Genomic DNA, 13,230 nt, shown 5'->3' on the forward strand with positions numbered 1-13,230 from the left:
TGTAAATACACTATGGATGCAACTACAGCAAAGTGAAGCCATCAAACTAAATACATCCACTTATATGTGCTTCAGTGGCAAACTATGATCTATTATTGTTGCTACTGGATAATAAATTACGATAATAAAGACGCCATAAAAGCAGACGCTGCCCAGCTAGATTACTGGAAGAGTCAAACCCCCTTACAGACTTGCTGCTGCAACAACAAACAGCTGCAGCATGAAGAGAAGCTTGGATCTGATTTTACAGAGGAGTAGGTTTGCATCACTGATTGGTCATCGATACAGCTACCACAGAGAGAAAAAAAACCAAAAAACTTTTTGTGGTCATTTCTGCAATAAAGATGGAAGTAAATATAAAAGGGTATTATTTTTCCCTGATAACAATAAGTGATACAAAATTAGCCTATTCTTATTGACCTAAAAACATATTGCAATTATTTAGATCTCTCTGTATGTATGTATGTATGTATGTGTGTGTGTATGTATGTATGTATGTTAAAAAGTTTGACTCCAATCTCGATCTAATCTAAGTAATGTATGTATGTATTATTATGTATGTCTGTAATTTGTATGTATGTATGTATGTACGGTTATAAAAGGTTGATCTAATCTATCTAGTATTATGTATGTATGTTATGTGTGTTATGTATGTTAAAGCTATCTATCTAATTATGTATGTCTGTATGTATGTAATGTAAATGTATGTATGTATGTATGTAGTATGGTATTGTTGTATGTATGCAGGTGTGTGTGTGTATGTAGTAGTATGTTATGTATGTATAGTAATTTAGGAAGTTAAATCTAATCTAATTCTCAGTACTGTAGGTGTATGTATGTATGTATGTATGTATGTATGTATGTATGTATGTATGTGTGTATGTATGTATGTATGTATGTATTTTTTTCATGCGCACTGGATACATTAAATGTTACCATCTCTTTATTTTCTAATTTACTTGTTTTGCCAATTAGAAAAAAGCATTTATTAAATGATATACATTCCAAATTTGCACAAACTGCACATGCAATATAACATAGTTTTTGTGCACATTTCTGTCAATGTGCATGCCTTGATTAACGATTAAAAGCTCATTACAAGCGTTTGAATTGAATTTTTGTCAGGAACCTGAGTGAGTATTGGTATGATTCACTCCGCAAAAGACTACTTTGTGAAAACGCCCGAATCAAACAGGCAGAATATGCATGGAGAACGCTCCAGTTATACAGATAAACACACAGACAAAGACATGGACATCACCTCCATGTCTTATAGTGTGCAACTTTATATCCGGAACAAGATTCAACAAAGGCTAAACAGCTGCTTATGTAATTAAACTGGAGAGCCCTGACCTTCTGGCGAAGATTCAAAAGCCCTAATCCAATGCTCAGCCATATCTGACTGAGATTTCTCCTGATGGTTGCTGAGTTTCTGCAGCTCCACACTGCAGAGAGACTTGTCTCAGATACTGTGGTAACACAGAGGTCTGGGGGAAAATAAGTGCCAGTCAAAGAGAGATGCTGTGGTAAATCCATTACTCGGAGCAAAGGATTTTACTCAGCTCTATTGAATCTGTCCATCAAAACGGTTTACAATACATGTGGTGTGTGAAATGTTACAGCTGGATGAGAGAAGTCAAGAGGGAAACACCCACCCGAGGACTCCCGGTCTGCTCGGCGCTCTGTGTCTCCTTCTTCTTCTGCTCCTGAGCAACAATGTCTTTCAGATACTCATTTACCTGGAGGAAGAGGGAAAAAATAATAACCCTATTATTAGTAAGAAAGCAAGAAATAGGATTCTTGAGTACCAACATTTTGAATTGTGAAATACATAGGATTCGATCTTTCTTTGTTGTTTTAATAAAAAAAAAATGCTAAAGGTTGTGTATTGTGAAAGTGAAATGTATTCCAACAGAGCGCCACACGCCTTTGTAGGGCGTGTGGGAGAAAACGACCACACCTCCTGTCGCCCGTCGTCTCCTCTGAGAGAGCATGAAGCCCAGACGTGGAAACACTCCAGAGCTTCAGCTAGCAGAATGTAAACAGAGTGGATTCTGCTGTGCTGTGTCTGCTAGCCATCTGTGCGTGCCGGCCATCAGAATCAGCCGCTAACGTGTCGTTATTTAACGGATGCATGACGAGATGGACAAAAACACATTAACAGCTGGTTTATTTTAGAAGTGATGCAGGTTCAAATCCAGTCGGGTCATGTTTGTTGTAACGGCGTGGTGAGAAAATGATTGTTTACTACCAGTGCAGTGTTTAATGTTGAAGCTATCAAGTGGCTTTTAACAAATTCCCAGAGGACTTTGAGACGGCGTTTAGTGTGAATCTGCTTCTGTTTTCTCAGTTTACCATGAAGGTCAGATGAGCGTGTCGTATAGAGAAGCTGGATGCCGACGTGTGGCAGAGAAAATGTGTTCTAAAAAAGGATAGCTCAAAGAAGGAACTCTAAATGCATGATTTATTTTATTAAAACAAGACTGGTTCCAGCACCAAAGTAGGCCAGCCACATTGATGTAATAGTAATCTGTGTTAAAATCTCTGTTTTTTTTTTTTACCAAATCTGATTAATCGACTTTGATTTTTACCTTTCATTTCATGAAAACAATTTTTTTTTTAAATTACATCTCATCTGGAGTTTGACCTGAATTCAAAGTGCAACTAATTATAAGCTTTGAAACATGCCAAAACCAAGTGGCAGGGCCCGCCATAGTAAACAATGAAAATATAACACAAAGTGTTTGCTGCTAGTGGTGTTGCACATCTAAAAACAGCCTTCACTTAGAATAAGAATAAGTAAACAAATAAATTAAAGTGCCTTGTTTTAGGGTAAAGCAGTTTTCTTTAAGAGTACTTTGAAAATACATTTTCCTAAACATACTTTCAACACTGCATGTTATTAGCAAAACAATTTCCCTTTTGGGACTGATATAACACAAAGTTTCATGGAAGACCAAGAGTGTGCACTGGCCCAAAAAAAAATCTCAATTTTGCCATAATTAAATCTTTAAGAATTGCAAATTTGGATTAATCGATGAAATCGATTTATCGCCTAGTCCTAGTTTGTATGACCTTTGGTCCTACAGGATGCCAACAGAGACCCCCAGGCCATGTCCCCTTACCTCCAGTCCCTGCTGAACCAGCACAGGCACAAAGGGGAGGAGCTAAAGAGGATCACGTGTGCATCCCCCATTGTGTTTGCATGTGTCTCTGATGTAATGTGAAATGTTGTGATGAATGCCGATGTGTGTGTCTATAGCTGACTAAAGTTGGGGTTGTGCAATGCATGGGGCCCCCCCCCCCCCCCCCATGCCTGCAAGGGCCCTGGGCTTTCCCCCCACCTAATGTAAACCCCCAGTGTTGTTTGTTTATTTAAAAAAAAAAAAACTAGATTCCGTTCACCGAATGAGGGGACTTATGAAAACAATTGTTTGCATTGGATTTTATTTAGGACTATCAGAATAAAAGGGGGCTAATTACAAATGCTAAGTCCTAGCTCAGATGTTTTCTGGTTAAAGGCGAACACAGTCACGTACTTACGGAAGAGGATTAGGGCCACTAAAAAAAAAAAGTCTACTTAATTCTGGCAGAATTCTGACTTTTTTCTCAGAATTCTGACTTTCTTTTCCTTAGAATTCTGAGAAAGAAAGTCAGAATTCTGACTTTAATCTCAGATTTCTGAGAAAAAAGTCAGAATTCTGACTTTAATCTTAGAATTCTGAGAAAAAAGTCAGAATTCTGAGAAAAAAGTCAGAATTGAGTAGACCTTTTTTTGAGTGGCCCTAATCCTCTTCCGTACATACTAGTTTGTAGTCTGTCACACAAAAATCCCAAAACACTAAAGTTTGTTGTTACATACAAAATCTGAAAAAGTTTAAAAGAGATGAATAATTTAGAAAGACACAATATTACGTTAACAAGATTTAGCATGTATAGTCTTTAATCTACTGCCAATCACAGAAGCAAAACCTAACTCTTTCATTTTTATTGAATCAACAAAACACAGGAACGTTTTTTGTCATCATGTTGAGTGAAGGGGGAAACAAACCAAATTTTTTTCAGCTTTAAGACCCAATTACATAAATATATATTCTGTAAGCAAGAGTCACATCATATTTTAAACAGACACTGGAGATGAAGATGCTGTGATTTCACTAGTTTTAATGGGAGTGAGATTATTAACTGTAATATACAAATACAATTACAAACCTTGTTAATCCAGATGGTCACCGCGTCCTCTGTATCATACGGTTTCTCCTCCTCAGAGTCGCAGGACGAATACTGATTAATGCAGGCCTTCACCTTCTCCGTGCTTACAGTCTCTACTGTGTAGGCCATCATCAGGGTGTCGATCATGGCCAAGTGGGCGCCCTGGGAGTGACAAACAACGATGCAACCATTAGAAAGTGATAACGAGGAGCTCAGATGTGGCTTAGAGCTGGCCAGTTTCGCCTTAGTTGAAATCAAACTTTCTGAGCTGTGTCCAATATGGCTGCCGGGCGTACCGATTAGAAAAGTAGTAAATACGGACGTTGTCGTTAATGTATTTGATAGTTTGCAGATACATTAACACACAGTGTTGTAAAATAACTAGTTGAGAACATTTTCCTTTTTTGTGTTTTCATGCACACCGGGGAGAGATATTAGCAAATCATCAGCAGCGTTTATTGCCAGTAGTAGTTAGCACCCCAGCAATTAGCAAATCCTTTTTTTTTTTTTTTTTATCAACTTGCACCCACAACATTCCCAACTTGGATGCGATATCATTCGCACCTATAAGGAAAGGCACGTTTATTGACATAGCAATTTTCAGCAACAAGACAATTCAAAGCGCTGTAGTCTGGAACAGTAAAAATAACAATACTTTCTTCGACTTATAAACCATATGATCTGAAGAAAAGCAAGTCTGGTAACTCAGAGAATGAGTGATAAAAAAAAAAATTAGCCCAGTCTGTGTACTTGACCCACCTGTGTTATCTGAATTGTAATAATGACATCGTTTTAACCTCAGTAACAGACTGAGAGTTAGAACTATGACAGAATCTGGAGATGAGACAAGTCAGATCCACGGAGAATGAAAAAGATATCACCCAGTCGAGAAAATGAACGCCATCAAAGGGAAGAAAACCCTTTTCTCTAATAAACATCTGAAGCTCTTTAGCTAAATTTCCCTTGTCTTCGTTGCCCTGGAAACAAGTGCATCCATCCCTTTCATCCCCTGTTACGAGACCCAGTTTCCTCACAGTGACTGTTAGTTAGCCTTTGAGAATCCAATTAAGGCATATTTCAGGCAGAGGAGGCCACATAACAGAACTGCCATCATTTACATGCAGCTGCCCCACTCATTATTTCAAAATGCCAGCTTTTCATTCATTTTCTGTCCACAGGTGTAGTGTTGCATCTATTGAGTTATTGTTGTAGCATTCTTTTAATAGCTAACCATGAATGAGGTAAATGCACCTCTTGTTAAAACATGAGGGATCTAGCTATCAATAGTGAGCGGCATGAAATCATAGCGCTATGTTATCTAACAAGTAGTCCTGTTCATGTAGTCTGGGACTGTTTGATGCACTGCAATAAAACGTAATTACCGGTAATGATTTTGAAATGCACTTTGAGTAACGACCAAGAATAAAACTGAAGTTGTTCAAGCGTTGTCTCTGTAGACATTGCTGGTCAGCACCCATCACAAGTCCATCCTGTATGCAAACACCAAAGGAATGAAGCAATCGAATATTTAGAGTAGTTCACCGACTCTAAAACTTACCATTTAAACGCATCGCTTGCTCTTCCACCAGTGTCAGCGGACAAAAAAAAATACATATTTACAAGATTCTCCCTATAAATAAAGACTGAAGTAAAAATCGATAGGTCTGCGACGGAGAGCGTCTGCAGCTCCGGCTGAATTAACCCTGTGAAATCTCATTAGCGTAATACTTCATTTCCTCTATCGGTAATTCGGCATCAGGGCAGCCAAACAACCACATTTAATAACACGCTGCCAAATTGTTTCCCACTGCCTTTTATTTAGCCTGTCCAAACGCTGTAAAACAGAATCCCAGAGACACACACCCAGACAGGCAGACGGATCCTGTTAGCAGTTTTTTAAAACCAAACCTTTTCAATATTTGCACAGCAATGCCCTCAGCATAAAGCAACAGCTATTAAAAAAAAAAAAGCCAAGAGACCAGTGTGAACCCTCAAAGGGCTCTTTAGGGGCACATCTGAGGATATCCATTTGGATCTGCTCTGGCTGCATTAAATGGCAGCAGGGAGAATTAATCTAGTTAACTTAAACCACAGACCAGCAGTCTCTACTTGTTTTCAATGACAAGGGGCTGATGTGAGGTACGGTGCGTTACAGGGAGGACATAAACCCAGATTCAGGAGCCCGTGACATTATGGATGCTCGATATAGAGGTAGTAAAATCTCTTTTAGAGCCTCATGAAATTAACTGTGCATCATGGTCTGGAAAATTAGCTTTTTGTTATAACACTTTAGGTGTGTAACTTCTTTTATTTTGTACAGCTGTACATTTCAACCTTTAAATATGTAGGGGGAAAAAAAGTGAAAATAAAAGGTGAAAATAACAAAAACGTTTCCTTAAAGAAATAGAAATGTTCAGAGACTCAACTCAGCATTTAAACATAGATTTACCTTCTAAATCAGTGCAATATCACCATATAGTAGAATAACAGTCCGTTCTATATCATCCTTTCAGAATCTCATTTTTGGTCCATGGATTTAATAATAATAATAATAATAATAAAAAAAAGCTTGGCTGTTATAACGATCACATTAGCTTTTTCAGAAGCTTATTTCCTAAAGAAATGCATTTTATTGTTTACACTATGGCAACAGTCCCTTCTTTTAGGCTTCAGCAGAGTTGCCAACCAGCCAATTTACCAACTAACCTCCTAACAAAGCATCTGTTGTTGTAAAAAATACTTACAGCTATCTAATTCTATTTATCTACATTTGGAAAAGGCCTATCTAATTGATCTTTGCACACACTGCACACACTGCACACACGCTTGTTTATATAGCAGTCGAGGTGGTTCAGGTTATTCACAGTGGATAAAAGTGCAGGATGCATAGCTGTTAGACAATTGACAAAGAACCATGAGACTAGTGATGAAATCTGTTGAAATCTAGTAGGATAGATAAAAGCTGTAGAAACTGTATGGGTATAGGGAGCATATAGGGGAGAAAGAACGCTTACTAAAGCTTTTCTTCTTATAACTAATTCACCAGGACATTTGTGACAAAGTTGTTTTTGCTGTTGTATCTCATGCTATAATGGTTTATAACTATAAGGCTGGCGGTGCTATAAACTTTCAATCAGCAACGCTCAGCATCATACTCCTCCAGATACACATACCATATTTTTCGGACTATAGGGTGCACTTAAAATCCTTAAATATTTCTCTAAAATTGATGGTGCGCCTTATAATCCGGTGCACCTTATATACAATTACCATTGTGCTTACTGACCGATTTTAAGTGACACGATGCGCTGAAAAATCTGCTAAAATGTGCAAGTAGGACTTTAGTTAGCAACAAAGCCGCTCCGCTCAATGGAAATTCTGAGCATTACGGTACACTGTGTCACTACCTGATCCGCCCCCTGAGCTGTCTACAAGACTGCCTGACTGTAATGTCAAGTTGCAGTTGAGGTGAAGGTCTGGTGTGCCGGGGATCTTTTTTATACACACCACTAATTGATTGATCAATTATTGATCACAGGTGAGGCTGTAATCTAGGACTGGGTGCATCATGTGACCAGGTGAAAAACCCTTTGTCTTATCTAAATCAGACCTTTCTGTGTTCATTAAATGATCAATCTTTCTTCAGTGAAGGAAAATTTATTTTAGTATAGTGACCATAATTTGGGAGGGTTTTAGCTTTCATATGAGCCATTTCTAAAACCAATGGATTAAGTCAGGTTATAAACTGTTGTTTCTACAAAATGGATAAATGACAAGACTTTTGTCAGGGACTGTATAATCTGGTGTGCCTTATGGTCCAAAAATAAGGTACTCATATCTTGAAGCTCCCTCACTAAATTTCAACAGCCAGCATTAGGTCCGCTCTGGCACACTTTTTTTTTATATGATTAAAACTGCTGAGTCTTTCATTTTTAAGCGGGATGCCCAACATTTGAATTTGTTATCCTCCAAAATTCTGCTTGATAACTATAAAAAACATATATTGAGATATTTAATTATCAAATCCCTTTTAAGTCATGCAGATCCCAATCCACCTATGGACATCAAAAGAATAAAACACGCACACACTGATGCTTTTTTAGCCGATTGCATCCGTAAATCCTAAGCCGCTTCCTCGGGAGGTAAAGAGATGCTGCTTCACGGTCAAGATCCTATTTTCATTGTGCCCTCTGGGGAAAAAGGTAAATACAGCTCGTCTTTAATACGGCATTGAAAAAAAAGAAGAAGGGAATCCTTGGTTGAGGAATGACTTAGCATTGCATAAAAGAATTGCAAATGTGAACCACAGAGACCTGCTAAAGACTGTCTGTCTGTCTGACTGACTGTCTGATATTTTCCAGCACAGTCATCTGTCCGTTGTAAATACAACACAAATCTGTGCCGTCATTGCTTTGAACCTCTCGAATGCTTTGATGATGATAAGAATATGGTTAATGCATTCATCTTCCCAGCTACCAAGGAGAAGCAGTAAAAAAAAGGCCTGTAGGAAACAATTAGGACCACCACGCTGACTTTATTTCCTCACAAATGTGCAATTGCACAAAGTCAAGGCTTTATTGATTATTCACAATAAAGCAATTTTGCCAAGCAAGGCGGAACATGAGCTTACACATCACTAAGAAACAGTGAAAACTACCACAGCTTTATGACTAGCCTGAGGGTAATGTAATACTGAAATGTGCTGTTTTCACTATTAGACTTCTCCTGTGAAAACTCTGGGCTGAAAGCAGAGAAACTGATTCTGTCTGATTTCAGGTAAGTACAAGCGAACTGCCGGACAGGAAAAACCACTTAGCTGTATCCCTCTCTGGTCTCCTTAGAGGTCACCACATGCTCTGAAAATAGAAAAGGCCATACTGTTGGAAAAAGGTCTGAATTATTTATTTGCAAATTCGCTTTTTCTATGCATGTACTTAAACATAAAGAGAAACGATGCAAAACGTGAAAAAATTAGAATATGGCATCTAATTGAATCACCTTATGAAGATTTTCTATCAAAGATTCAAGTCTAGAGTTGACTAAGGGAGTATGAACAAGCTCAGCCAGAAGGTAAGCAGGTTTCACTGCATTTTTATCTTTCTAAAGGAGTAAAATATCAGAGTGCAGATTTAGAACGTCTATCCGTATCAGCAAAGCAAAAAAAAAAAAAAAAGCACAATCCTTCTTATTCAGCTTTTGTTTGTGCGCTGGTTTTAATTTTGAAACAGATCGATGGCAGGTTGGCTTTCTCGTCCAGCAAAGCGAGAACTCAATTAACGTCTTCTCACACCGAGTTTCACACATGCAAATTTCTTACATCTTCAAAATGCCAACTGTGACGCGCCGCACCGTCAGTCGCTGGGAATGAAGCTTTTAAGCTGCATGCCTTCTCCTTGACTGTGTCCCGAAACGAACCTAGTAGTTAGGCGAAAACTCTCAAAGCGAGCCTTAGATCAGGGCTTTCAGCCGGCGTTGACGCACGTCTGCAATTCATGTCTGTGCTTTTCTGCACCATTGTCCCCACTGTTCTGGCAGGAAAAGGTAGTCACGCCTTCACTAGCTGCTTCACAATGCATCTTACCTTTGATTATACCGCTATACCCCCTTCACTCAGGGCTAAGACACCCCCAACACACCAGAAATCCCAGAAGATGTTTATAATTCTGCATGGTCTTGGAGAGGCATTAATAATGAAGGTGCTTTTAGGTACAGTCTGCCCTCCATCCTGCAGATACTCTAACTGCAACCAAAAAGCAGCTAAAACAACCAATGATCTCTGTGCCAATAAATACTGCGGCATGAGCAAAACACTAGCACATAGATGTCCTGGTTGTGGAACAGCAAGCAACTCCAAATTACATATAGCAAAACTGAATAATCTACACAAAGGTAGAAGGGAGTTTTTCAGACTGCAGTTCAAATACAAAATTGACTTTTCACACGAGCAAAGAGAAGTCCTGCCCTCAGTTTAGTTCAGAGGACAGAAAAGAGCTGATTTCTCAGGTCTGTCATATAACCATAAAACATTTGCAGCGCAAACTCATAAACATAAGACAAGATTTATGTGAATAAGTCACATAAGTCAGTTAATTTTTTTTTTATTTTAAGTTATTGGGCAGGATCGCATGCACAGCAGCGTGCAACGCTCTGGCCAGAAATCCACCGACCTGCGTCCGCTCATTTTGCCGATAAGCATCATGAAAACCCTGATGATTTGAGTGCCTTCTGTTTTAAAATGCCCCTTCAGTGCTTACTACTATAGACTAAAGAACGCTGCCAAATCAGTTACAGGTAATATTTTAAATACACATTAACTACTGCCACATTACTGCCCCGTAATCCACAGCTTGCAATGACTGCATGGCGAGAGACATTAGTCACAAAATCACTGTTTTAAACTGTGAATGCCAAGAAGATACACAAGAGGAACGGAGCAGAGAAGCAAGCACGGCCTCAACTGATGTAAAGGATCGTGGTGTTCAAGTGTCTCTATTTTTTTTTTTTTTTTATGAACAAGATGATTCATGAGCAGAATATAGAAATCAAGGCGATGGTTTTAACACTCGTGTACACAGAGATCTAGTTCTCTTGCCACCACATGGCCAGATATATCCTGATTGCTGATGATCCATCCGTGCTTTGCTTACAATTACAGCCTGGGAGTCATTGCTGACATTCTGCACAGTATATTTACTGTGACTAATCTGAAAGAGGACGTAAAAAAAAAAGACACTTAACTGGGCATTCATCTACATCTATTGCAGCTTTCTGTTTAGCTTCTCATTGTCGCATTTATTTCACTTCTATTCATTTATCAGCTGCATGATAGTGTATTTTCAGCGTGCTATCCCACCTCAGCACATGAGCCTTCCTTATTTCGGCATGTGTGTGTGTGTGTGTGTGTGTGTGTGTGTGTAAGGAGGGGCATCATATTGTGAGATATAGTCTTAGAAATGCCATCTGCCTGCTTGGATGCAGCCAACAATTCAGCATCCTCTCTTTCACAGCCCGTAAAACACACACACACACACACACACACACACACACACACACGCACGCACGCACGCACGCACGCACGCACGCACACACACAGCAGATATGTTCAAATGCACGCAGAACATCCAAGCTCATCCTGCTGCATACAACATATGCTCAGGCTCGAGCACCCCCCACTCCTGCATCCACCAACACACGCGAAAGCAGCCCTCAACCTACTGGAGGGTAACCATGGAAACGAAGCGCCAGCCCGACAGGGGTTGTGAAAAAGGAGGTAAAATAATAGGAGGAGATGAACTCTCCACGTTCATCCGAGCCTAACAGGAGCCGATAAATGGGCGTTTTTGGCTGTAACGCCGGAAAGAAAACTAAGATTGCCGCGACATATGGTGAGTTAATTTCTTTGAGGCACTTAAAACATGTGCTGTGTTTAAAACGACGGATAAATAAGACGCCTCAATGTAAGCTTTACATCTGTTACATCATATTGTCTAAAAGACTGTTTTTTAAACCAATAAGCATTACTGAAAACTGTGTGTTGTAATCAACAGCAACATGTACAAAGTGCACACAACCCTAATCTATGGGACATTAAAGAAAGAAAAACACTATATTTTTTATTATATATATATATATATATATATATATATATATATATATATATATATATATATATATATATATATATATATAGATAGATAGATAGATAGATAGATAGATAGATAGATAGATAGATAGATAGATAGATAGATAGATAGATCTATGAAAGCTATTACAGTCTTTGTGTCATGACTGCTTGTTTCTAGAGAGTGACGTTTCAGCAGACTGAACAGTCTGGAAGAAGCATCTGTGAGCAGCATTTGTTAAGTCTACCCACGGATACTCAGTGAGATTTAAGGCCCGTTTACACTACACCTAAAAACCGAGCCATGCCGAGACCGGTCCGAGCTTGGTCCAGTTAACTGAGATAAATGCAGCCGTTTACACACAAGAGTTATCTCGGTTATTTGTTCCTTGGTTGCTCCTCGCCCCTAGTGGCGATCTGCGGTACTACCGCTCTTTGGGATTGAAGGCGGGACCGAGCAAATCAAAATGGCGGCACCCGTAATATTCAGGATGTTATTGTTAGACATAGAGTCGGCTTTTGGGACGTGGATAAGACAAATGAACGTCTAATAAGGATTTACAGACGCAGGAAACAACAACAGACGCTGAGGTTCATAAGCAGAGTCATCTCTGGAAACTGTGTGGCACGGTAAGGAAGCTAGTATTATTATGAATGTCTGAAATTTGTCTGAATGGAGTGTGAATCGGGACGTGCAGCCAGACACGCCGGGAAACCCGCTGACAGTCAGCTGACTGTAAGGGGATGACGCGGTCTGCTCATGCGCTCCTCGTTATCAGGGAACCGGGCTAAAAAAAACCAGTCCGAGACCTGGTGGGGAACTGGTCTGCAGTTAGCGCGGTCCGGTTATCGTTAGCGCGGTCTGGTTCAGTCTGCTGACCGTTTACACACAAGAGTTATCTCGGTTACCGAGCTCGGACTAGTCTCGGCTCGGTTAAAAAAGTGTAGTGTAAACGGGCCTTTAATCTGAGCTTTAACTAGGCCATTCTGACACATGGATATGTTTTGACCAAAGCATTGCTAGTGTAGCTCTGGCTTGTTGTGTTTCTGGAAGGCTCTCCAGTCAGATCTGGTGAACAGCCATGTCTTGCAGTTTTAACATACTTTCTATTTTCAGATACTCTTAGTTCACAACTCTATCCCTGACCTGTCTGATGCGCTCCTTGGTCTTCACGATGCTGCTTGTTCACTAAGAGGTCTAACAAACTCCTGAGGCTTTCACAGAGCAGCTGCATTTATTCTACTTTTAAAGGGAGCTAAATGTATGCCACACTTTTCAGATTCTAATTTTAAAAGAAAGAAAGAAAGAAAGAAAGAAAGAAAGAAAGAAAATATCTATAATTTTTCTTCCACTTCACACTACTTTGTGAATGTTTATCACATAAAAACCCAATGAA

The 13,230-nt window shown here is 39.4% G+C and overlaps 1 protein-coding gene across 7 annotated transcripts in view; it reads right to left on the reverse strand.

Annotated features, from left to right (window-relative positions):
• Positions 1 to 13,230, reverse strand: part of camsap2a (calmodulin regulated spectrin-associated protein family, member 2a) — a 60,317-nt gene that overhangs the window by 29,829 nt on the left and 17,258 nt on the right. For all 7 annotated transcript variants that reach the window (XM_036141068.1, XM_036141067.1, XM_036141063.1 and 4 more), the window contains exons 3-4: positions 4,213 to 4,374; positions 1,656 to 1,739 (exon numbers count right to left, since the gene is read on the reverse strand). In XM_036141068.1, coding sequence (XP_035996961.1) covers positions 1,656 to 1,739; positions 4,213 to 4,374 — 246 coding nt within the window. The remainder of the gene's footprint in view (positions 1 to 1,655; positions 1,740 to 4,212; positions 4,375 to 13,230) is intronic.

The sequence above is a fragment of the Fundulus heteroclitus genome, chromosome 9, assembly GCF_011125445.2.
Source record: "Fundulus heteroclitus isolate FHET01 chromosome 9, MU-UCD_Fhet_4.1, whole genome shotgun sequence".
Lineage (NCBI taxonomy): Eukaryota > Metazoa > Chordata > Actinopteri > Cyprinodontiformes > Fundulidae > Fundulus > Fundulus heteroclitus.